The sequence below is a fragment of the Nomascus leucogenys genome, chromosome 24 (genome assembly GCF_006542625.1).
Source record: "Nomascus leucogenys isolate Asia chromosome 24, Asia_NLE_v1, whole genome shotgun sequence".
Lineage (NCBI taxonomy): Eukaryota > Metazoa > Chordata > Mammalia > Primates > Hylobatidae > Nomascus > Nomascus leucogenys.
In genome coordinates this window covers 26,608,357-26,633,137 of record NC_044404.1, presented here as the reverse complement: position 1 = coordinate 26,633,137, position 24,781 = coordinate 26,608,357, and the positions used below count along the sequence as shown (strand labels likewise).

At 47.0% G+C, this 24,781-nt stretch overlaps 1 protein-coding gene across 2 annotated transcripts in view; it reads right to left on the bottom strand.

The window, feature by feature from the left end:
• Positions 1-24,781, bottom strand: part of ARID1A (AT-rich interaction domain 1A) — an 86,702-nt gene that overhangs the window by 8,104 nt on the left and 53,817 nt on the right. The window contains exons 5-17 of one of the 2 annotated variants that reach the window (XM_030805666.1): positions 12,978-13,218; positions 12,600-12,689; positions 11,754-11,921; positions 10,764-11,076; positions 7,672-7,817; positions 7,472-7,581; positions 6,038-6,247; positions 2,708-2,915; positions 1,408-1,540; positions 1,052-1,227; positions 531-681; positions 307-447; positions 126-222 (exon numbers count right to left, since the gene is read on the bottom strand). In XM_030805666.1, coding sequence (XP_030661526.1) covers positions 126-222; positions 307-447; positions 531-681; positions 1,052-1,227; positions 1,408-1,540; positions 2,708-2,915; positions 6,038-6,247; positions 7,472-7,581; positions 7,672-7,817; positions 10,764-11,076; positions 11,754-11,921; positions 12,600-12,689; positions 12,978-13,218 — 2,184 coding nt within the window. The remainder of the gene's footprint in view (positions 1-125; positions 223-306; positions 448-530; positions 682-1,051; positions 1,228-1,407; positions 1,541-2,707; positions 2,916-6,037; positions 6,248-7,471; positions 7,582-7,671; positions 7,818-10,763; positions 11,077-11,753; positions 11,922-12,599; positions 12,690-12,977; positions 13,219-24,781) is intronic. The other variant, XM_030805667.1, reaches the window with a different exon arrangement.

The following is a 24,781-nucleotide window of genomic DNA, read 5'->3' as shown; positions in this document are numbered from 1 at the left end:
AAGGTGAGAGAAGAATGCCAAAATATCTAAAGTGAGCTTCTTAGACTTCAACACGTTAGATTAGTGTACTAACTAGCTTTCAAGGCGAACCAGCATGCCAGTCTATTCCCAGCTACCCTCCTCACCTGCTGCTGCTGTTGATACATTGTGGTCTGCTGGCTGGGGAAGGGGCTGCCAGAAGGGGTGCCTTGGGTGGAGAACTGATTGCCATAGGAATCATGTCTATAGGAGGCAAAGAAACACAGGATCAGGATGGGCAGTGGCGAAGCCCGATCCACAGCAGCACCGTGACCAGGCTTTACTCACCGTTGCTGCTGCTGCTGCTGCTGCTGCTGCGGGGGGTAGCGGCTGGGAGAATACATCCCCGAGTCTGGGTTGGAAGGCATGAGATTCGGCTGTGGGGCCCCAGTGCTCATGTTTCCCTCAGGCCCTATTCCAGGCTCCGTCCTAAACAAAATTGGAGAGGCAGATTGAGCCCACTATAGCTTCAGGGTGCTGGGGGAGTGGACAGGAGCTGGGGTCATGCTTACCTCACTCTGTCATAAGGACCTCCATAGGGATAGTGCTGTCGTGGTCCCATCGCCACATTCCCTAGCCCAGGGCCGGCAGCACGACTGTAGGGGTCACCCATCCCGCCGTTGGGGCCCTGCCCTGAGGACATGAAGGGATCACTCCCTGGAGCTGAGTGTAGAAAGGCAAGCAGTGAACAAACTGCTAAGTTGGCAAGCCTGGTAATCTACCCTTTGCCTGCTCCAAAGACCCAGGCCCTCTTTAGAGTTCAGGTTTCATCTCATCGTTTTCCAGACAAGTTAAAAACAGAGATCTAAAGAGGCCCCAACCAGCGAAAAGCATGTACTTGTTAAGGGATGACAAGGTGAAGCCAAGGAGAAGACAAGAAAGGAGGTAAGGATGAAGAGGGGTAGTTAGGGCAGGAAATGCATTATCTCAGAGGATGGCTCCACAAGAACCCTGAGCCACTCTCAAGAATTCCCCCCATTTCACTGGCCCTGTCTTTTCGAGCACAAGTTCAAATAGCAATCAGATCAGTCACCTTTCCTCATGCTGCCATAAGGATCCTTATTTGGCTCATAGGACATGCGCCCCATCATGTCAGAGGTATTCATACTGGGCTGATACCCAGGGTTTGGAGTCATGGAATTCCGCTTCTGGAATGTGGAGTCACTTCCATCATTAAAGGCATCCTGGATCCCAACTGAATTGCTCCTGCTCCAGAGTGAGGAAAACCAAGTAAACCACAAATAAACCAATTCCTCCAATATAACAAAGGACACGCAGGAGTCACTGGCTGGGAAGGCAGAGGCAAGGACCACCCTTGGGCTGCAAGGAGTTCCCATGCACTTATCTCCAGCCATCCTCCCAACCATCTGCCCCTGCTCTTGGCCTTACCTCATGCCTGGCAATGGGGGGATCTGACTGTGTGGTGTGGATGCTGGAGTTGGTGGCTTTAAGTCTCCTCCTTCTGCCATGGAACTGCTGGTTGACTGGGGAGTCTGGGGCCCCTGCATAGATCCTGATCCCGCTGTGGACAGAGATACAAGTTGAGCAGTTTGCTTGGCATGAAAGTGTTTAACTCTCACACAAACACACGAATGACCCAGAATCTCTTTGGGAAAGTTCTTCCTAAGGCCTTTAAAGCCTGATCACCCTTCTTAGCAGAGGATCTACAAGGCCAGGTCATAAAGACGGGAATTTGAGGGTTTTGTAGCTCTGTTTTTGTTTTACATGTAGAAAAGAGGAGTGATGTGGCCATGACATCACCATGCTGGTGATTCCCTGAGTCACTGCCAACTTCCCTGGCTATCTTCACTCCTCCAAAGGACCTCGTCTAACCTACTAAACCCTGTAATGTTGGTGCATGAGCTCCAGTCAGAGCCTCCCAAATCCTGGGTGGGGAGGGGGTCCCAAATCTGGGATGTGTTTTAGGAGTCTAGGAGTTCCTGTTCTAAAGCATCCAGCATGGTGTCACCCCTCAACTTCGAATGTTCTTCTAAGCTGATGAGTACAAAACTACTAGTAATTAATGTTTCCAATAGTTACCATTCCCAGCAGTAGATATCCCACTGCTGAGGCCTCCCCAGCTGATGAGTCATCTCAGGCACTCATTACACCCTCAGAGGTCAACACCAGGGCACATGTGTTTACACCCACCTTCCAGGCACCCTGGCCTTCTTCCCTCTCTAGGCTCACCCTAGGCCTCAGCCTCCTCTCAGAAAGGAGGGTGAACAGAGGCACTCCCAACAGGGAGTTCCATTCATATCCCTTCCCCACTCCCTCCTTCCCATTCATTACCATCTCAGCAACCTGGGGAATTCAGGGCTCTAGTCTGAGCTGCATTCTAAGGTGCTGACATCAATGGGCCAAAGCTCCCAGATGGCCCTGCCTTGCTGCCATTTGTCAGTTCCCCCAACTCCTCTTGTGCCTCTCTCATTCACCAGTTTACAAACATTTGGCAAGTTGCCAGCTGCACAACAAAAATTAAAACTTAAGGGCTGCTGCAGAGTACCTCCCAAGGGAGTTTCCACTGCCCACTCTCTAGTCAGCCAACCTGTTAAACCCTGTGGTAGGGCAAGACAGAGCACAGATCCTTGGCATATCCTGTTGGATAAGCCTCTTATTCATATCCTGAATAAGAGGCTAGGGCAACAGGCCCTCTCAGCCTTGGTGGGGCCGCTGACCCCATCCTTACCAGGAGAGGGAGGCTGGATCTTGGGCTGGGACTTCTTGGAATCAGCAGCTGCAAAGATGTCTGGGGGAGGGTCTTCTCCCCGTTCAATCTTGCATTCAAAGGCATAGAGACACTGGATATACTGCTTTTTCAAGGAGCTGGCAGCACTGCTTGATGTGCCCACATTCAGGTTGGTTGCAAGTTCCCGCCATTTTTTGTTCTTGTTGACCTGTGTAACCAAACCAAAGGAGTCGGGGTTTATCTCCCGCCTGGTTTTCCTGCCCATAAGCCCCAAGCCCCATCAGGCTGTAAGGTATTCATCTTTGTAGAATCACAGTTCTTAGGTAATTGAAAAAGTTAATCTTGCTTGGTGGATAGTCCATAAGAAGTGTTAAATCTGCAGCTGGCTTCATTTTACCCTCAGGATGTTCCACTGCAACTATCAGACTGTGCTTATTCACAACAGGGCAAATTTCACATTACTACTGGAACAGAATTCACAGTCCGGTTTTTTAGTACACTGCTGAAAAGTGGTGTACAAATCATCTGGATATCTAAATCCTATTTTATTTATTTATTTTTGAGACAGAAAAAATAAATCTTGCTCTGTCGCCTAGGCTGGAGTGCAGTGGCGCGATCTTGGCTCACTGCAACCTCTGCCTCCCGGGCTCAAGCGATTCTCTTATCTCAGCCTCCCGAGTAGCTGGGATTACAGGCGTGCACCATCACGCCTGACTAATTTTTGTATTTGTAGTAGAGACGGGGTTTCACCATGTCGATCAGGCTGGTCTCAAACTCCCGGCCTCAAGTCATCTACCCACCTCAGCCTCCCAAAGTGCTGGGATTACAGGCGTGAGCCACCACGCCTGGCCCTAAATCCTATTTTAGATGCGCTAATAAAAACTAACATTTTATAAAATGGAGACTCATGATAATATCAATGACCACTCTGCTTGACTTGCTTTGTCAAACTGGGGATTTACACATCTGATTTTTTTTTCTTGGGGTGGTGCTCCCTGCAAATTTGACATTCTTGTGCCACTGCTCCCCTACATATCTCATTGACAAATAACCACAGGTCCCTCTCCCTCACCAGTCACTGTCTTGACGGTCCGGGTGTTCAGGGTCTTATTTATTTAGAGACAGAGTCTCACTCTGTCACTCAGGCTGGAGTGTAGTGGCACCATTTCGGCTCACTGCAACCTCCGCCTCCCGGGTTCAAGCAATTCTCCTGCCTCAGCCTCCCAAGTACTGGGACCACAGGTGCCTGTCACCACGCCCCACTAATTTTTATATTTTTAGTAGAGACAAGGTTTGGCCATGTTGGCCAGGCTGGTCTCAAACTCCTGACCTCAGATGATCCGCCCATCTCGGCCTCCCAAAGTGCTGGGATTACAGGTGTGAGCCACTGTGCCTGGCCCAGGGCCTTATTATGACTTTTGTACCTCCCCAGCAGCCAACATACAGTTCTGCCTCCTTCCCTCAGCTTCAGGGCACATTGACCAAGCCCATTCCCCAGATGCTCCCTACAATTAGTCTTTCTGCTCTAACTGGACAAGTCTCCTTCTTTATGTATTCTTTTGCTTATTCATCTACCATATGGTAAGCCTGTTCCCCCAAGGCCTGGGAACAAGGGTTTTCCAGTCCCTATACACAACGGAAGTTCGATAGGTTGTAATGTCTGCTGATATGGTACCCATGATACTAGAAAGAAGAGTTTAAAGAGGCACAAGAGGAGGACAACCTAGAGGGGCAGAGGTGACTAGGAATACTTCTTAGAGTGGGTAACACCTGAGCTAAGTCTTCATTGTTGGAGATGGCCTTGGTGGTAAATATCCAGACCCTCTCCCATCTCCGTGGCATCTAGGCCAGTCTACTGGATTGGCCACTCTTCCACCTAAACCCTACTAATCCTTTAGATAAGCTCAAGATTCAGCTTTGCTTTCTTGGAGCCTTCACAAACTAACTTATAAACAGCACTCTTTTGCCCCTGAATTATCACTGTCTCTATAAAAGTTCAATTACAATCATGGCATTTTAAAGGTTTGCATCCTTTTGCAATCTGGAAGACAGGCTCAGGCATTAGAATTCTCTCTGTATCTCATCCTAGGTTCAGTGAACCCTGAAGCCCACCCAATCAGAAGTGAGCGAAACCTAACCCAATGCTCCCTTTCCCTATAGGCAGGGAAGGCTTGACTATGAGATCTGAGTATTAGGGAGAATGGCAGGAATATGCATGAAGTCACCTCAAAAGCCTTCCGTGGCTTTGCTTCTCATGCCAGTTATGTGGCAGTATGCACGTGTCTTGTTTTGTTTTGTTTTCCTTTGTGGGGGAGGGGAATAAAGCCTGAAGGGAGAAGGAATTCATAACTGACTGTTGGCTGGCTTCATTCCAACCACTTTCTTTTCTGCTGGTGACAGCTGTTTTCCTCTTCTGATTTAGAAGGTTTGGAATAAGTCCCTCCCTGCCACGCCTCCCCGAGCTCAGCCACAAACTGATCCAACAGCAGGCTTCTGGTCTGGTGACTACAGAACACACACAGGAGGGAAGTCTGCAAGGCACAGTCTGCTGTCTGTCTGTGCTGCCTCACCTGTTTGCCTCCTGGGCTGAGTCTACAAAATTGTAAGGTATCAGAGTAGGCGCAAGCTCTGGGTAGTGTCCAATTCAGGTTTTCATTTAAGTTTCCCATACAGAATAACTAAACACATAATTTCCTACTACTTCTTCCTTTATTATAAACTATTTCTACTAAGCAGTTCCTGAAATCCTATCTCTACTGGGAAGCTTCCAGGAATGGGAAGATCTGCTTCTACTCTGGCTGCCTCTGTACCATCTTGCAGGCCGATTTATGTGGCAGAAACCTTGCTGAAAGCCAAAGTTATTTCTAACTTTTGACAGTCTAGTGGGTTATATACTGTTACATACTCTTTGTATTTTACAAATAAGGAAATTAAGGTTCAGAGTGGTTACACACCTTAAGGTCATATATGTTATAAGTGGCCAAGAAGCAATTCAAAACCAGGTCCATCTCTCCAAATCCTGTCTTTGCTACTATGCCAAATTGCCTCCCATGGAATCAGAATGTCCACAGACTTTCCCTAGCTTTACACCTCAATGGGACCCTAGATACACGGTAAACTTACTGCTAATACCTCATACTACCAGGGAGGTCTCTGCTTCCTGTCTTATCTTCTGGGAAACCTGTGCTCCCCGGTCTATCAATATTCGACTCAGAAAGCAGGAGAGGATGATGTCCCTGTGGGATGCATGGTACCACGTGAAGCCAGTGAGTACCTAGAAAGGGGTTTGTGGAAACCACAGGGGCAGTCAAGTGTCAGGCGCCCACTCACCTGAGTCAATCCACCAATCTCCTTCACAGACACATAGAGGCGATAGAGGTCCAGAGGTTTCCTACCCACAGCAGGCAGATTTGTCATGCCCATGGCCTTCTCCTCAGTGAAGGCCAGATAACGGTCCACCCACATCTTCCTCTCAGGCTCACCACCCAGCTCATACAACTTGGTGATCTTCTCATTGGTTGTAGTAGAAGAACTGGATTTCTGGAAGGTTCAGGTCAAAATTCATAGGAATGGGTCAGATTCAAAGCCTATGCTAAGGGTCTCAGAAGTCTCTTGACTGGAGCAGTGTTAACGCTTCTTACTCTGGGGTGGTCACTAACACCTGCCCTACCTTCATAAGGTTGAAGGGCCAAAAGAGAACCAAATTTTTTTTTCCTATAAAGGAAGGAAGCTAACGGTGAATATATGTTATGTACTGGGTGCTGTGCTAGATGCCTTTATATGTTAGGTATTATAAAATTATCCCCATTTTTAAAGATAAGGAAGCAGGCACCAGGAGGCAAAGCCTAAGATCTCACAGCTTTTAAGTGGCAGGCTGAGTATCAAATCCTTGTCCACCTGACATCAAAGCCACTACTGCTCCCACACTACTACCCAGGAGCCTGAACATACTTAGGTACTATGTTTTAGAGAAATCGAAAAACTCACAACACGATCTTGAGGCAATGGGATGGACTAAAATGAAAAGAAACTCTTTGCCTCTTCTAAACAAAGGAAGGGTCTCCCACCTGGTTGAAGGGCTTTGGATATCATCCTGTACAAGACAGGAAGATGGTCAAAAGGGCTGGGAGCCAGAGGTGAAGACTCACAGGAGGTTAACAGCTATGATTTTAATTTTCCCTATGTATATAGATAGGGAAAGTGAGGTATGGCCAAGGACAGAAATATTTCAAATGACCCAAATGCTGAGTAGGACCCTTTACTACCGCACAGCCTAACAGCACACCCAGGACCAACCTAAGGGAAGCCAAGGACTCAAGCCTCATCTGCCTTATCTCCCTCTTTACAGAACACAGGGTACCAATCCTGCTGCTATGAGTGAGGTTCAGGAAGAGAAGAGCAACTAGTTGCCCATGGCACACCCCATCTATCAATGCTTGAGTACAGGAGGCACGGTTTCAGAGAGGGCACCAGCCAAACAGTACAGAGAGTTTGATGCTGCAGGGTCTGACATTTCCCCCATAACAAACAGCTGTGAGAATATTATGTTATTTACCAGGATCCCTTAGACCAAACCAGACCCAACTCACTGAGCTATTATTCTGGGACCCTTCATGGTAAGAGGAGGCAACAGCAGCTTTTTCAGAGACTATCTAGTCCGGTGTCATAAAAGGCTGGGATCTTATCACTCTCTTTTCTTTTTCCTTCCTATCACTGAAAAAGATAGGACACAAAGTTGAAAGGAGTCAAAACAAAAATCACTACCTTGGATTTGGATTCTGTCTTGGGTGTCCCATCTGCCTTGTTGTTCATTTTGGTGGCTGGAGTTAACTTGACATCCCCAAGGCCCATCATCTCTGGGCTGGCTGCCATCCCTGTAAAAGAGAAAAAAATTCTCAAGTCCAGTAAGTTTAGCTGTGATGTGACTCTTGAAGAAATCCCTAGTGAGAATGACTAGCTCTTACCTGCAGAATTGTTGGCCATGGTTCCACCCATGGAATATGGGGGTCCCTGAGGGTTGATCATGCCAGCCATACTATTAATCCCTTGTCCATAAGGAGGTCCAGTTCCCATCATGCCCCCTTGATTCATATTGGGGTAGCCTGGCGGCCTAAGGAAGAAGATGGAAAGTGAGAGAGACAAAGGTTAGACTCTGAGCTTTTAGATTTGAACTTGAGCCAAATAGTGCTGTGTGATCATCTAGAAAGGATTAAAAGGAAAACATTTATGGGTCCCCAAACTAGAACTATGCAACATCCAGATATTATTTTTCTTTATTTTCTTGAGACAGGGTATTGCTCTGGCACCCTGGCTGGAGTGCAGTGGTGTGATCATAGCTTACTGCAGCCTTAATCTCCTGAGCTCAAACAATCTGCCTTCTTCAGCCTCCTGACTGCCTAAGACTATGAGCCATGCACCACCATGTCCAGCTAACACCCAGATTTTTTCTTTTTTTTTTTTGAGACGGAGTTTCACTCTTGTTGCCGAGGCTGGAATGCAATGGCGAAATCTCGGCTCACTGCAACCTCCGCCTCCCAGGTTCAAGCAATTCTCCTTTCTCAGCCTCCCGAGTAGCTGGGATTACAAGCATGTACCACTACACCCGGCTAATGTTGTATTTTTAGTAGAGACGGGCTTTCTCCACGTTGGTCAGGCTGGTCTCGAACTCCTGACCTCAGGTGATCCACCTGCCTCGGCTTCCCAAAGTGCTGGGATTACAGGCATGAGCCACTGAGCCCGGCCAACACCCAGATTTTCTTATCTTCTACCTCCCATGAAAGATACTAAGAGAGTTCAAGCTCTAGATAGCAAACAATAGTTTAATTCTTTTTTTTTTTGAGATGGAGTCTCACTCTGTTGCCCAGGCTGGAGAGCAATGGCGTGATCTCAGCTCACTGCAAGCCCCGCCTCCTGGGTTCACGCCATTCTCCTGCCTCAGCCTCCCAAGTAGCTGGGACTACAGGCGCCTGCTACCACGCCCGGCTAATTTTTTGTACTTTTAGTAGAGACAGGGTTTCACCATTATTAGCCAGGATGGTCTTGATGTCCTGACCTCGTTATCCGCCTGCCTCAGCCTCCCAAAATGCTGGGATTACAGGGGTGAGCCACCGTGCCTGGACAATTTTTTTTTTTTTTTTTTTTTGAGATGGAGTTTCACTCTTGTCTCCCAGGCTGGAGTGCAATGGCACAATCTCGACTCAATGCAACCTCCGCCTCCCGAGTTCAAGCAATTCTGCCTCAGCCTCGTGAGTAGCTGGGATTACAGGCGCCTGCCACCATGCCTGGCTATTTTTTTGTATTTTTAGTAGAGATGGGGTTTCGCCATGCTGGGCAGGCTGGTCTTGAACTTCTGACCTCAGGTGATCCACCTGCCTCAGCCTCCCAAAGTGCTAGGATTACAGGAGTGAGCCACCGCACCCGGCCACAATAGCTCAATTTCAAAGGGTACAATTCTTTGAAGCAGAGCCCTGCTGTGTCCTTTAAGTACTGCCTTCCTCAAATCCACCTCCAAAGTCAAGTTGTATTTCCATTTAAGGGCCCTGTCTGTGGCAAAAGGCATAGATGAAATGCCGAACTGTACCACTTTTCGTCATGCTAAATCCCAACCAGACTGGAACCCTCAGCATAGCACCCAGAGGTGGCTTTGCATTATTTCTTGAGGGGCCTAATGCAAACTTTGCACTTCCATCATTGTGAAGTTCTACCAAATCTACCTCTTTATAGTCAATCGCCCTATTCTACCTTGGTTCATCAACAACTCAGTAAGATTTAGTAGCCAAAGAAGTCGTTAAACCTAATCCCATAAGCCTTCTGCACTCTCGCACCAGAGTCAACACGTAGGACCACATAAAACAGTAGGAGAAATGGCAAACCACAAGCTTACCATTTGCTATTTCTAACACCAAAGATCCAAGACATATGTATCATTAAGAATCTTTTTGGAAACCAAAAAGTTGACTGATAGAAGTTAAACCACCTACTCCGAACACTTATTTTGCACATCAAAATAAGCAGTCTTTAGCCCTGGCAACATAGTGAGACCCCATCTCTATTACAAAAAAAAAAAGGCCGGCCATGGTGGATCATACCTGTAATCCCAGCACTTTCGGAGGCCAAGGCAGGCAGCTCACTTGAGGTCAGGAGTTTGAGACCAGCCTGGCTAACATGGTGAAACCCAGTCTAAAAATATAAAAATTAGCAGGGCATGGTGGTGGGTGCCTGTAACACCAGCTACTCAGGAGGCTGAGGCAGGAGAATTGCTTGAACCTGGGAAGCAGAGGTTGCAGTGAGCTGAAAGTGCGCCATTGCACTCCTGCTTGGGCAACAGAGTGAGATTGTCTCTAAATAAATAAATAAATAAGTAAAATTTAAAAAAAATTAGCCAGGTGTGGTGGTGTGTGCCTGTAGTCCCAACTACTCAGAAGGCTGAGGTGGAAGGATCACTTGAGCCTGGGAGGTCGAGGCTGCAGTGAACTGTGGTCATGCCACTGCAATTCAGCCTGGGGAATAGAGCAAGGCCCTGTCTCAAAAGACCCCAAAACAAAACAAAACACCCCACAAAACCCTTTTTTTTTTTGACAGTCTCGTTCTGTCGTCCAAGCTGGAGTGCAGTGGTGCAATCTCGGCTCACTGCAACCTCCTCCTCCTGGGTTCAAGCGATTCTCCTGCCTCAGCCTCCTGAGTAGCCGGGATTACAGGCGTGTGCCACCACGCCCAGCTAATTTTTGTATTTTTAGTACAGACAGGGTTTTACCATGTTGGTCAGGCTGGTCTCAAATTTCTGACCTCATGATCTGCCCGCCTTGGCCTCCCAAAGTGCTAGGATTACAGGCGTGAGCCACCACGCCCGGCCAAAAACCTGTCTTTTATAAAGCTCTTTACATATGATGTTTAGTCACGTGAAATTTCAGACCCATCTAAGGTATGTAAGAATTAACACTTCATACACACACACCCATTTTCCCCCCTGGTTTAGGTCCAGAAGCATCTCAATAATCTGAGTGGGTCTATAATACATTTTCTTGCACTGACGCCCTCTCCACTTCCCAGGCCTTACCTGTTTTGGATAGAGTTGGCAGTAACATGCATGGCGACAGCAGTTTCTTGGGTTTTCCGGTTCATGCCCCCTGGTGGGGGACACATCCCTGACCCAACCTGAGGTGGCATATTGGCCATGTTAGGGCCATAAGGCCGGTTGCCCATGGAGGCATGACTCATCCTCCCTGGAGGAAGTGTGCCATAAGGTGGGATGCCAGGCTGTCCATGCATTTGACCTCCGGCACCCATGGGGTTTATGCCTCCAGCCATGCCTGCACTGGGGTAGTTGGCATTGGGCAAGGCATTATAGTTTGGCTGCCTGGGGTAGCCACCTGGGAGGGGAGGAAGAGAAGACTTGGTTAGTCACTCACTAGCAACTCACTAATATCTCTCAACTCTAGAACACCAAACAATGTCATTCAATATTTTGGTTAGAAAAGAGATCAACTTCATGGTAGCCTTTATCGCCATGAGAAAAAGGGGGGGATGCCAGAAGCAATGTAAAAGCAGGTCAGTTATCCCCTCCATCTTAAAGGCAGCACAGAGCAAGGCTGGCTTTGCTGCCACACAGGCATTTCAACTTCCAGAAGAAGATAACTTCCTTTCTATTTCCACGCTCTGTGTAAGATTCTCAACTTTTGATCGGCCTAGGGCTGCAATTTTGAGCAAAGATCTATTCCATTATGACTTATTCACTAAAAATAATAAAAAAAATAACCAATAGCTACCATGTATAAATTGTCTGTGCTCAATGGTGGAGTAAACACCTAATCTCCATTTTTATAAATGAAACAGAGGCTCAGTGAAATTGAAAGACTTTCTCATGGTGACAGAGTAAGTGAAGACAAATGGAATCTTGCCTTGCCCTACTTCAGGGCCTGGGCTGGGTGGATTAAAGGCAAAGGACAGACCTTCTCTCACAAGGTTACAAGCTAGATGGCAACATATCAGACAAGGAACTGTTTTCTCCTCTCACCCCTATCTACTCCTAACTGGGTAGTATACTGACCTTGTGGGCCATACTGACCCCCCTGGGGACCATAGCTCCCCATGGAGTTCTGCTGGTAGGAGCCCATGCCTGTGTGTATCTGTCCTCCGGAAGGCTGACGCGGAGATAAGGCTGAGCCAGGCTGGGGGGAACTGTACTGGGGCATCTGGGGGTTCCTCTGCATATAACCTATTTGAGGGTAGTATCCATATAGTTATTAGCTTTATACAATGCGAACAAATGCTCTCCATCCTTATCCTGGGACTTAACCATCTACATTTTCTTTAGCAGCTACTTGCACGGAGTCTCTAACTGATTTTCTATATAGTGCTGTGTCATTTTAGGCACCTTCAGAGTGACATAAACCATTAACCAGGGCATGCCAACTGTTTCTACTAAATGGAGGTTTGAAAAGACAAAGAACAATGACAAAAACCAAAATGAATGACTTAATGAGTGAAGACCGAATGTTGAGTCTTCAGCAACTGCCGACCAAATGAGGCAAAATGTAACGGGGCAACCATCAAAACACAGACAAGTACTGAGAAATGGAGACACTAACATGGCCAAGCCCACTCTAACTTCACAATTTGCTGCTGGGTCTCAGCACAAAGAAGTAGTAAGTGTTTGAGATTATATATCTGTTAATTACCCTGATCTGATCACTATACGTTATATCTACTGAAACATCATTATGTACCCCATAAATAAGTACAATTATTATGTCAACTTTTAAAGAACATAAACACAATTTGCTGCAGGGATTGTCCTCAGCTTCACAGTCAAACAGCTCTCCAAAAGCTACTGCACACGGCACTCAAATGTCTGCCCTAGCTCCCTGCCCCTCCCCAACACCCAGGCTCTCACCTCGATCTTGGGCAATGCTTGATTGGTTCATGGAAGGATGCATGATGCTGTCCGACTGGCCACTGGGTGGCCGAGGTGGCATCTGGTTGCCTGCTCCAGACAAAGAACAACATAAGCATATCATGGCTAAGCCTGGGAATTCTAACTAGGAAGTCAATTCAGAGCTAGAAATGGCTCATGAAGAGGCCAAGCACCTCCCAGTACCACCCACAAAGAGATCCAGCCAACAGGTTCCAATCTCCCTTCTCCAAATGCTAAGGGGAAACTATGCAGGCATGAGCCAGAGATGCTTTCTCTGCCAGTGGAAGACTAGGGCTCCTTAATATTCCTGGGGGCAGTCACCTTTCCCTCTCCCTAAAGCCCAGCACTTGAGGGTACCTGGCACTGCAGCAGGCGAGAGTGGTCCTGAGCGAGACTGAGCAACACTGGCGGGAGAGCCAACAGGGGAAGGGGAAGGGCCTCGGATGCCAGGCAGGTGAGGGGAGGTATGAGGAGAGAAAGGAGACTGAGCTGGATTACTCTGCTCTCCTTGGCTGCTGGAAATCCCTGATGTGCTCACTCCAGGACTCAGAGCTCCTTCTGTCCCCATAGGGAGGTCATCTATTGAACCAGATAGATCCTAGAACATATATGTAAGAACATGGATTAGTAATATTAAGCAGAAAAATTCTACTTTCAATAATCCTACTACTTGCTTAGCATTTTCCTTAAATAACCAAGAGCAAATACATCACACACGTTCTTTAGTCATGATACTATTTTTATTAAAAATTTTTTTTTTTTTTTTTTTTTTTTTTTTGAGACAGAGTTTCGCTCTTGTTGCCCAGGCTGGAGTGCAATGGCGCGTCTCGGCTCATTGCAACCTCCGCCTCCCGGGTTCAAGCAATTCTCCTGCCTCAGCCTCCCGAGTGGCTGGGATTACAGGCAAGTGCCACCACGCCTGGCTAAATTTTTGTATTTTTAGTAGAGACGGGTTTTCTCCATGTTGGTCAGGTGATCTCCCGACCTCAGGTGATCCACCCTCCTTGGCCTCCCAAAGTGCTGGGATTATAGGCATGAGCCACCGTGCCTGGCCCCAGTCATCATACTGTAACTTACATATGGCAAACTCCGTTAAGGACCAGGTGGAATATATATTAGATCTTTGTGGGCCATAAAGCCTCCTTCAAAACTACTCAACTCTGACACTATAGTGCAATAGTAATCAGACAATATACGAACAATGGTGTGACTGAGTTTTGCTGACTCCTATTCTATCCCTTCAGAAGCAGATCTAGCACTTTCGTCTTCTTTCCCAGTCATAACTTCTACAGTCATAAGAAAGCAACTATTTCAGTTGAGTCTTCAGTTCTTTTCTAATAGCAAAACTTTACAAAATGCTGCCAGGATGGCACCAGGAGCTACAAGAGAATGTTAACAAGTTTGGGAAACATTTATAGATCCCCTCTCCTTCTATTATATATTACAATGATTATTATTATTATAGATTATCATAGCCTCCATTTGCCAAGGACTCACTCCAAGTCACCATACTTTGCAACATAAGGGGTAGGAGGTAAGAAAGAGAGACATTGGATGAGAAAGACAATTTCTTAACTGCCAAGAAGGTCTGGGACTACACTCCTAACACCTGGTCTATAACAGTAATCAACAAATGTTTGCCAATTGAACAAATTCTGTTTTTTTTCCCAGCTTTTATGTTTTTCAGTGAGAACTTGGTATTTATTTGTTGGCTTTGCTTGTCTTGAGTTAATCAATGAAGAGTTCACTCTAGGTCAACAAACTCCAGTATTAGCAAACAAGAGCTCAATATGAAAAATATTCACCCCAGAAAATGTACCCTAACTCCATCCCCTGCCCCATGTTCATTCTCTAGCAACATTACTTCAGGCTGAGAACTAACTGTAATTGAAGAAAGGATGAAAACCCTGATACTTAAATGGTAAAGAAAAGAGTTCTCTTAAAGAAACACACCGGGCCACGTGCAGTGGCTCATGCCTGTAGTCCCAGCCTTTTGGGAGGCTGAGGTGGGCAGATCACTTGAGCCCAGGAATTCGAGACCAGCCTGGGCAACATGGCGAAACCCTGTCTCTACTAAAAATACCCTCAAAAATAAGCCAGGTGTGGTGGTGTGCAGCTGCAGTCCCAGCTACTTGGGAGGCTGAGGTGGGAGAATCACTTAAGCCCAGGAGGAGGAGGCCGTAGTGAGCCGAGATTGTACCACTGCACTCCAGCATAGGTAACAGAGCAAAACACCATCTCAAAAACAACAAACAAAAACAAAACCGAAAACACCACACATCTCGAGGAGGAGGAGATCCAGGTTGGTTTGATTTGAGTCTATTCCTGCTCACACAAACAAGCTCACCCTGGAAAGATCGGCTGAAAGTGACTTTGACCCTAAGATCTGACAGTAACACTGGAGGTCAGAGGGCACCTTTTAGGCTCTCCTTCAAGTATCCAAGCTGGGTGGACCTTCCACAAACCACTTGGGTACCTCACTAGGCTGACAGCATTTCTGCTGAGCTCTTGGAGACAAAGTTTGCTCTGAAGGCAGGTAGGTAGGTGTGCATTTGTGCCTGTGTCCAGCTTTCCATGTTAGCTGAGAAGTCAGAAAATGCTAGCTTTCTTGTTGGTAAGAAGTAGGCCAGGTATGCCATAGCATACTTTAAAAATGCAGTGAGAATTCGTTCCAGCATAGAATGATTTCAAGAGGCCAACCACGAGGTAACAGCAAAGGACATCTTCCTTTCTCGAAGGACTGAAGTACTTGGAGCTATGAAGAGCCCCACGTTAATCCCAAGATAGAGGGATTACATCCTTGGTTCTTTTTTTTTTGAGACAGGGTCTCACTCTGTTACCCCAGGCTGGAGTACACTGGCATGATGCCAGCTCCCTGCAGCCTCAACCTGCCCAGCTCAAGTGATCCTCTTACTTCAGCCTCCCGAGTAGCTGGGACTACAGGCACGCACCACCACATCTGGCTCTGTATGTGTGTGTACACAGGCAGGCGCCACCATGTCTGGCTGTGGTGTATGTGTGGAGAAGGGATTCTGCCATGTTGCCCAGGGTGGTCTCAAACTCTTGGGCTCAATCCTCCCACACTGGCCTCCCAAACTCCGGATATGATAGGCATGAGTCACTGTGCCCAGCCCCATCCCTGTTTTGATGGCTAAGTTATACCACGGACATCTAGCCTCTGAGCCAAGAACAAACTAAAAGAGGCAGCAAGATGACAAGGAGAGCCACTGTAAGTAGAAAGGGTCTCAAGAGAGCACTCGTTAGGCCCTACAGTCTATAGCAAATTCCACAGCTCAATGCCCTGTTTTAGGGACCAGAAGTTTCCCTCACCCACTCCCTTCCTACAGTCTCCACTCCTTATCAAACTGCCAGCTTCTGGTAATAAGAACTTTCCTGCTTACAGGAAAAAGAAGTGTATTTCAGAACAGAATAGCAATCAAGGATCCACCCATCAGACGAGAACTTGGTTCAGTTCAAATCGCTTTGAAAAACTGTATGTTGGCCAGGTGCGGTAGCTCATGTCCGTAATCCCAGCACTTTAGGAGGCCGAGGTAGGCGGATCACGAGGTCAGGAGTTCGAGACCAGCCTGGCCAACATGGCAAAACCCGGGCGTGGTGGTGGGCACCTGTAATCCCAGGTACTCAGGAGGCTGAGGCAGGGAGAATTCCTTGAACCCGGGAGGTGGAGGTTACAGTGAGCCAAGATAGCACCACTGCATTCCAGCCTGGGTGACAGAGTGAGACTCTGTTTCAAAAAAAAAAAGTTTTGATTATTTTTGTCTTTAGTTGTACAAGTAAAACATGAACATTCTCATGATAAAAACAATTCAGATATTACAGGTGAAGCCAAAGTCCCCCACACCAAAGTTCCCCACAGCTGTCTTTCTGTTGCCCTCAACAGAGAAACCGCTGTTCAATTATTTGGTGCGTATCTTTGTGCGTTTTTATTCCCCACCCCTTTTTTTGAGACAGAATCTTGCTCTGTCGCCCAAGCTGGAATGCAGTGGCGCTATCGTGGCTCACTGCGACTTCTGCCTCCTGGGTTTACACCATTCTTCTGCCTCAGCTTCCCGAGTAGCTGGGACTACAGGCGCCCGCCACCACACCCGGCTAATATTTTTTTGTATTTTTAATAGAGACGGGGTTTCACCATGTTAGCCAGGATGGTCTCGATCTCCTGACCTCGTGATCCGCTCGCCTCGGCTTTTTTTTTTTTTTTTTTTAAGAGACAGGGTCTCGGTCTGTCGCCTAGGCTGGAGTGCAGTGGCATGATCTCAGCTCACTGCAACCTCCACCTCTCAGGTTCAAGCGATTCTCCTGCCTCAGCCTCCTGAGTAGCTGGGATTAGAAAAATTAAATGTTTTGTTTTGATCATTTTTGTCTCCTGTTATACAAGTAAAACATAAACATTCTCATGATAAAAACATTTCAGATATTGGGCCGGGTGCAGTGGCTCACACCTGTAATCCCAGCACTTTGGGAGGCCGAGGCGGGTGGATCACAAGGTCAGGAGATCGAGACCATACTGGCTAACACGGTGAAACCCCATCTTTACTAAAAATACAAAAAATTAGCCAGACGTGGTGGCGGGCGTCCGTGGTGCCAGCTATTCGGGAGGCTGAGGCAGGAGAATGGCGTGAACCTGGAAGGCACGGCTTGCAGTGAGCCGAGATTGCGCCACTGCACTCCAGCCTGGGCGAGAGAGTGAGACTCCGTCTCAAAAAAGAAAAAAAAAATTTCAGCTATTATAGGTGAAGCCAGAGTCCCCCATGGCTGTCTTTCTGTTGCCCTCAATAGAGAAACCGCTGTTCAATTTGGTGTGTATCTTTGTGGGTTTTTTTTTTTTAAAGAGACAGGGTCTCGGTCTGGGTCTGTCACCCAGGCTGGAGGGAAGTGGTATGATCTTGTGATCTTGGCTCACTGCAACCTCCACCTCCTGGGTTCAAGTAATTCTCCTGCCTCAGCCTCCTGAGTAGCTGGGATTACAGGCGTGCGCCACCACACCCAGTTAATTTTTGTATTTTTAGTAGAGACGGGGTTTCACCATGTTGGCCAGGCTGGTCTCTAACTCCTGACCTCAGGTGATCCACCCACCTTGGCCTCCCCAAATGCCGGCATTACAGGCATGAGCCACCATGCCCGGCCCCCCGGCTAATTTTTTAATTTTTTTGTAGAGATGGGGCCTTGCCATGTTGCCCAGGCTTGTCTCGAACTCCTGGGCTCAAGCGATCTGCCCTCCTCAGCCTCCTAACGTTCTGGGATTACAGGCATGAGCCACTGCCCCTGGCCTTGGTGTGTATCTTCGGACATGTACTGAAGCGCTAAGAAAAAAAACAAAAACAAGAAACAAAACAAAAAACCAAAACCTGGCCAGGCACGGTGGCTCACGCCTGTAATCCCAGCACTTTGGGAGGCCGAGGTGGGCAGATCACGAGGTCAGGAGATCGAGACCATCCTGGCTAACATAGTGAAACCCCGTCTCTACTAAAAATACAAAAAAATAGCCAGGTGTGGTGGCAGGTACCTGTAGTCCCAGTTACTCAGGAGCCTGAGGCAGGAGAATGGCGTGAACCTGGGAGGCGGAGGTTGCAGTGAGCCGAGATCGCGCCACTGCACTCCAGCCTGGGCAACAGAGCGAGACTCCATCTCAAAAAAAAAAAAACAAAACCCACCAACCACTCCTATCAGCTCAGGGCAAGAACTGAGGAGGTCCTTTCAGCCACACTTTCAGTTAAAAAACCAGGCTCACCATAGATCCAAAGGAAGAATGCCCCTGGTCCACCTGAGGGATCCTAGAAGCCTAAAAAAAACCTTTGCAGCTCTTGGGGCTGGGGTCTCAGAACTCTGGAGGCATCCGTGGCTGGCAAAGAGGTGGCTTCCCCTTCTTCAGGAGACCTGTCACTTTTGGTAAAGTACCCTGAGCTTCTTGGAGAAAAAGTGCTAAATAAACCACTGTCAACAGTAGTCCCACCTGGCTGAGATGCCTGGGTATAGAAAAATACTGGGGAAGGAAGAACATTAATCTTCTTATCTCTCTGATTTGGCTGGCTTGAGGCCAACCTCTCAAACTGTCATTTTCATTAGATGGCAACTGGTCAGCATCGGATAGTTGGTTTCAAATAATTTTAAGAGCCAAAATGTTAGCATAGAAAGGGGCAAATCATTTACGATTAACAACAGCTACCATTTAAGCATCTACTATATGCCAGACACTTAGCAAAGTTACCCAATTGTCTGCAATTCTTGGTTATAGATACTACTACCATTACCATTTTGGTTTTGGTTTGTTTTTTTTTTTGAGTCAGGGTCTGGCTGTTACCCAGGCTGGAGTGCAATGGCACAATCTTGGCTCACTGCAACCTCTGTCTCCTGGGTTCAAGCCATTCTCCCACCTCAGCCTCCAGAGTAGCTGCGACTACAGACACCTGGTTAATTTTTTTGTATTTTTGTAGTGATGGGGTTTCACCATGTTGCCCAGGCTGGTCTCAAATTCCTGAGCTCAAGCAATCCTCCTACCTTGGCCTCCCAAAGTGCTGGGATCACAGGCGTGAGCCACTGTACCCAGCCACATTACCAATTTGAAGTTGAGGAAGCTGATGCCTAAAGAGACTGGGTTACATGCTTAGGTCATCTGGCAAGTGGTGGAAGCCAGATTTTAAACCCGGGCCTGCTGAACCCCATAGGCCATGCTGGCTTTCTCCATTATGTTGTGACACTTTATGAACTGAGGAGAAAGGTCATACCTCTGAGTTAGGAAACCAAGGCCCAGCTTTTGGTACTTATCAGTTGTGACCTTAGGCAAACTGGCAACAAGCCAGGCTTCAGTTTTCTCACATATACAATCAGAGAGGGCTGGATAAATCTAAGTCTGTGACACTCCTGGGGCATAGGCATGAAACCCCCCTAGCACCATATAGTCAGGGTCAAACAACCAGCAGCAATATTCTGGAATGAGAGATATAACAACATACCAGCAACAGAAGTTCTAAGACATACCCACCAGTCCCAGTGGCTAGTCATAGTAAATATTTTTATTGGGAAATGGGAAGGAGTGGTAAGGGCAGAAGTCTCCGAAAGATGTCTTGCCCCTCTATCTACATGAACAGATATTGCTCTCAGCTCCACGTCCTTTTATTACACAGGACACACCTCTGCTTTCTACTCTACAAAAAGCCAGTTTTTCAGGTCTTTTGTTCCACAAAAAGCCAGATGTCTGATTGTTGAGTCAGACCTCAATGTTCCTAACAGTTCAGTTTTCTACAACACATTTATCATTAATAAAAAGTTCAATCGGGCCAGGTGTGGTGGTGGCTCAAGCCTGTAATCCCAGCACTTTGGGAGGCCGAGGCGGGCGGATCACGAGGTCAGGAGACTGAGACCATCCTGACTAACACGGTGAAACCCCATCTCCACTAAAAAATACAAAAAATTAGCCAGGCGTGGTGGTGTGCGCCTGTAGTCCCAGCTACTCGGGAGGCTGAGGCAGGAGAATGGCGTGAACCCAGGAGGCGGAGCTTGCAATGAGCCGAGATTGCGCCACTGCACTCCAGCCTGGACGACAGAGCGAGACTGTCTCTCAAAAAAAAAAAAAGGTTCAATCAATCCAAGCCCCTATTCTCCCTGGGGAGAGATGCCCTTGGCATCTCAGGACTCTCAGGTTCTCAATTTTCCCAAAAGAGCCCACCTAACAGGCATCTTCTGGAAGGACTGCGGAAATAACTGTAGCAATGCCCCTGTAATGGGAAGATTTCTTTTCCTGGGTTTGTTCTCCAAGTATAACCCTGCTGAGAGATGGGAGGTGAGGATCAGCCCACTCAGTGCCCTACCAGTTCCAAGGAAGCAGCAGGGCCAGGAGAATTTCCTCACGTGTTTCCAATGTGTTTTGTGCATTTTATTGCTCATCTACCATGCAGATCAAAAGCGCTGGAGCAGATCCAACTATTTCACACAGAATCTCACACTCCAGGCTGGCTACAGCCCTGAAAGCCTTCATTTCTTCACTTGAAATACTGCCCAGTGTTATTTTGGGATGTGACCTGATAGAGGAAGCCCATAGGGACTCCATGACGATACCCGTTCCAGCTGTGATTGGTTGCCCAGCCCTAGTGAGTGCCAACAAGAGTTTGTCAGGCTCTGCTGACAAACAGAACTCAGCAGCTAACACCTTCTCTTCACACCACAACAAAACCATGCCTGAAATCACACAGTCCATACCTTATTTTGTGGGGCAGGGGCGGTGGGGGTGCTGGTACTCTCACAGGAAAAACTGCAAGTTCTAAGATGAATTGGCTGCCCACTGAAGAATATTTTTAAGCAGCAAGATACCAGATCAGGGTTAGAGGAGGGAAGTTTAAATTATCTCCCAATAGAGCCACATGAGGATGACATCAGTTCATTTTGCTGAGCAGGTTAAATGGCAACACGTTAAGTATAAAGAATAGGCTCATGGCAATGCTCCGATTTAGGGTTTTCCCATAAATCTGGCTAAATCCTTGGGGAATCCCAGATGGAGTTCTTATATCCATTTAGTTGGGAAAAACTTTTGCTGAGTTGTGCTGATATTGGCAGGTAAACCACCCATCATGGGAACCAGGTAAATCCTACACACATGCTTGTAGTGTGAGCACTGGGAACCTTGCAGCTCAGCCATCTCCACTTAAATGACAATACTTGAATAAAAAATTCCATAATGACCAAATCTACACTAGTAATTTGTCAGTCCCCTATCCCCGCCCCGCCCCTAGGCTGCTCTCATGCTGAAGAATGGGAGGAAATCCTGAAGAACACAGAAGAGACTGGGAAACATAACCCATGAAGAAAAGGAAAAGGTAGGAGAGGAGGCAATAGCCTTAAACTCTAAGGAAGAAAAACTGAGACAAAATTAATTACTTAAGGCAAGTAAGTTTTTGGGAGACTTGGCTTTTCATAAAACCTTCCTTAAGCAACAACTTGTTGAGGGTAGCAGAAGAGAAAAGGCTACCTCTACTGAACACTTGTGCAATAAAGTTTCAGTCATAAGCTCTCTTTTTTTCTCCTTAGTCTTTGCTATAAATGTAAGAAAGAGAAATTTGACCCACCCCAGACTGGTAGGGACTCCAAGAGTTACAGAACTGCTGTGACATTATTCCACAGAGTGGTCTCAATCCAACAGATTAACTGCCACCTATGCCTAGAGAGCAGGCTTGCTGATGTTAACTGAAATGCCAAGAAAGAATCAACACACAGAATAGGCTGCCTTTCACACCCGGTGGTAATTCCAGGTCAGGAGTTAAGCAGGTAGTAAGGAAGGGGAAGAAAAGATGCAGAGGTTGACACTACCCTTTTAGTGTAGGACCAAGCCCTATCACCCACATGACTACCCTCCATGGTTTAGAACAGCAGAAACTACTCCAGGAAAGGCTCAGAAAAATCTGTTTCCTACTTGCCCCCGTCCAGTTTCCAAAAACTTGGTTTGTATCTTAGAAACCATCGCATAGGATGAGATCCCCCACCAAACTCCCTCTTCTCTTTTTCTACAATAGGCTGTTGTTCTGAAGATAATGATTCATTCTTCCTGATACCTTTTGGCCACCTGATGGGGAAGACAAAGGAGAGAAGGGTTAAGACTCTTCTTGTCTCCAGAATGCTTTTCAGGGGCCCATCTCCAAGAGGAAACCCCCTATATACACATCAGAATTCATAAAGAAAGCTCTGGAGACCAAATCTCCAAATACAAAGGATGTTGGAAAAAGTTAATAAAGTTCCTTTATATCTTCCTTTTGAAAGGAAGCAGAATTGACATGAATATGTGACTATCACATATTCAACCCTAAGGTGAGTGGTTGACTCTCATTTAATTTTCACAATCATCTTCTGATATAGGTATTACCCCCATTTTAACAAGGAAGCAGGTTCAGAAGTGACTTGCCCAAGGACAGACAGCTATTAAATAGACCTGAGGTTCAAATCCATTATTACTTTACACTCTTTCCATAAGGTATTAATAGAAGCTTGACATGATCAAAGGCTGAGTTCCATGCTCCAGTAGAGGTAAGGCCAACAACCTATATCACCAGATACGCTGTGTGATTAGCTACTTGACTCAACTGGCTAACCTCACGAGGCTCACTTAACTCCTTTATTGAAGGAAAGACTTATACTAGATAATCAAACTCTACAAATCTATGATGCTATGTGTTCCCCTCTTTCCTTTTTTTTTTTTTTTAGATGGAGTTTTGCCCTGTCCTCCAGGCTGGAGTGCAGTGGTGCAATCTCAACTCACTGCAATCTCCGCCTCCCAGGTTCTAGTGATTCTCCTGCCTCAGCCTCTCGAGTAGCTGGGATTACAGACCCTCACCACCACGCCCGGCTAATTTTTGTATTTTTAGTAGAGACGGGGTTTCACCATGTTGGTCAGGTTGGTCTCGAACTCCTGACCTCAGATGATCCACCTGCCTCGGCCTCCCAAAGTGCTTGGATTACAGGTGTGAGCCACCATGCCCAGCCCCCCTCTTTCCTAATTACTCTTGCCATAACTTTCAGCGTTTATTTCAAATCAGCCCTTTCACTGATAACCTTCAACTTCAACCTAATTTTTCTATGCTAAATTAAAGGATACAGTACTTTTTCTCACCCCTGGGTTTTCTGTAGGGTACTTAATGTGTAAGAGGACAAAGGGCTGTGGGGAGGGTGACTTTGAATGTAGGGAAACAAGCAGAAGTCTCATGAAGGAAGAAGTCCCATGAAGGTAGGAGAGCCTGGTCTCTGCTGGGTATTCAAACTGAATATGTTCTAATCCTTTTATCAATCACAAGGGTGTGGCTCAGAGAGAAAAAAAAAAATCAAGATATTCCTAGCCTCTAGATGGCCTCCTCTTAGGCCACTTCAAACCCGCACACTTTCCTCCACACCCAGCACTGCAGCCACCCTTCCAAACTGCAGGATGTTTGGGTTTTGTTTAGGGGCCCCACTCCCCAAGCTACAAGATGGGAAGGCTCCCTTCTAGAGGCTTTAAAAGCCAAGCAAGCTTCAACCCTCTGACCACAGAGGTGCTCCAACAATAGGGCAACTGAGCTCTCCTTTCACACACATCAGGCTGGCTGATTTCCCAACCACCAGAGTAGAATTGGCATTATAGGTACAACAACTACAGGCTAAAATTGTTTTTTAGCCTTGGGAACTTCCAAGATAAAAACAGTTTTGTGAAGGCAGTGAGGAATCAGAAGCCTCCATGCTCCAAGCAGAGACCTGCTAGCCATTCTATTAAACCATCTACTTTGACCCAAGTCACAGGACTAGTTCTCTACACCCTATAGGCAGGGCCCAGAGTTCCTCTGAGGCTCCTTCCTCTAGATGCAGTGTTACAGGACTGATGGCACTGTGTTCTATCTGCCCTTTTTCTCCACTAGCCTGTGGGACCAGAGCAAGATCAGGCTATTAGTGACCAGAAAGATGCCAGACACACAAACGACAAGATGCTTGATAAATGTTGCTCAATGAATTATCTACTCAAAAGCATCCTCTTTAGACGCAATCTCTATTAGTCTTCTTTCTTTCCCTTAATCTCTATTCCCCCATCCTATACCCCAGTACCTGAATTCTAGCCCCCCACAAGGGAGGGGCTCTTGGGTGCTGGTATCAAGAGAATCGATTCTCCTGTTTAAAATTCAGAAGTACAAGCCCGAATGGGTCTTGGCAACTTGGTAAGAGCTGTTGCTAGAACTGCAGCAGTGCAGAAAAGGAATGTCTGGAAAGGAGGCTGCCGGAGGCAGGGCTCTGTGTCACTGGAGAAATTTCAATCTAATTGTGAAAATATGAGAACGTGCTGTTCTAACCCACCTCTGCAAAATCTCTTGAGGCAGGTCTGACCCTTTGGGTGGAGGCTGAGGGCACTGCTCAGGTAAAAAGGTGGGGAGAAGAAAGACTGCTGGGCTGCTTGCATTCCTGTGGTGGGAGCCCCTGCAAACAGCGGCTGGGTCACTGCAGCAGCCATTGATTTTTCAGGGGTCGATATTCTACTCCCACAGATCTGCTCAGCCGGAGGTTTAATCACATCGAGTGCTTCTGCTCAACATTTCCCCTGTCGCTCCCCGCCACCCCCCAACAAACCAATAAAACAAACACCAAACACAATGAGAACTGGCAAAGGATAGATGAGAAGGTGCTCCTCATAGCTGTCCCCC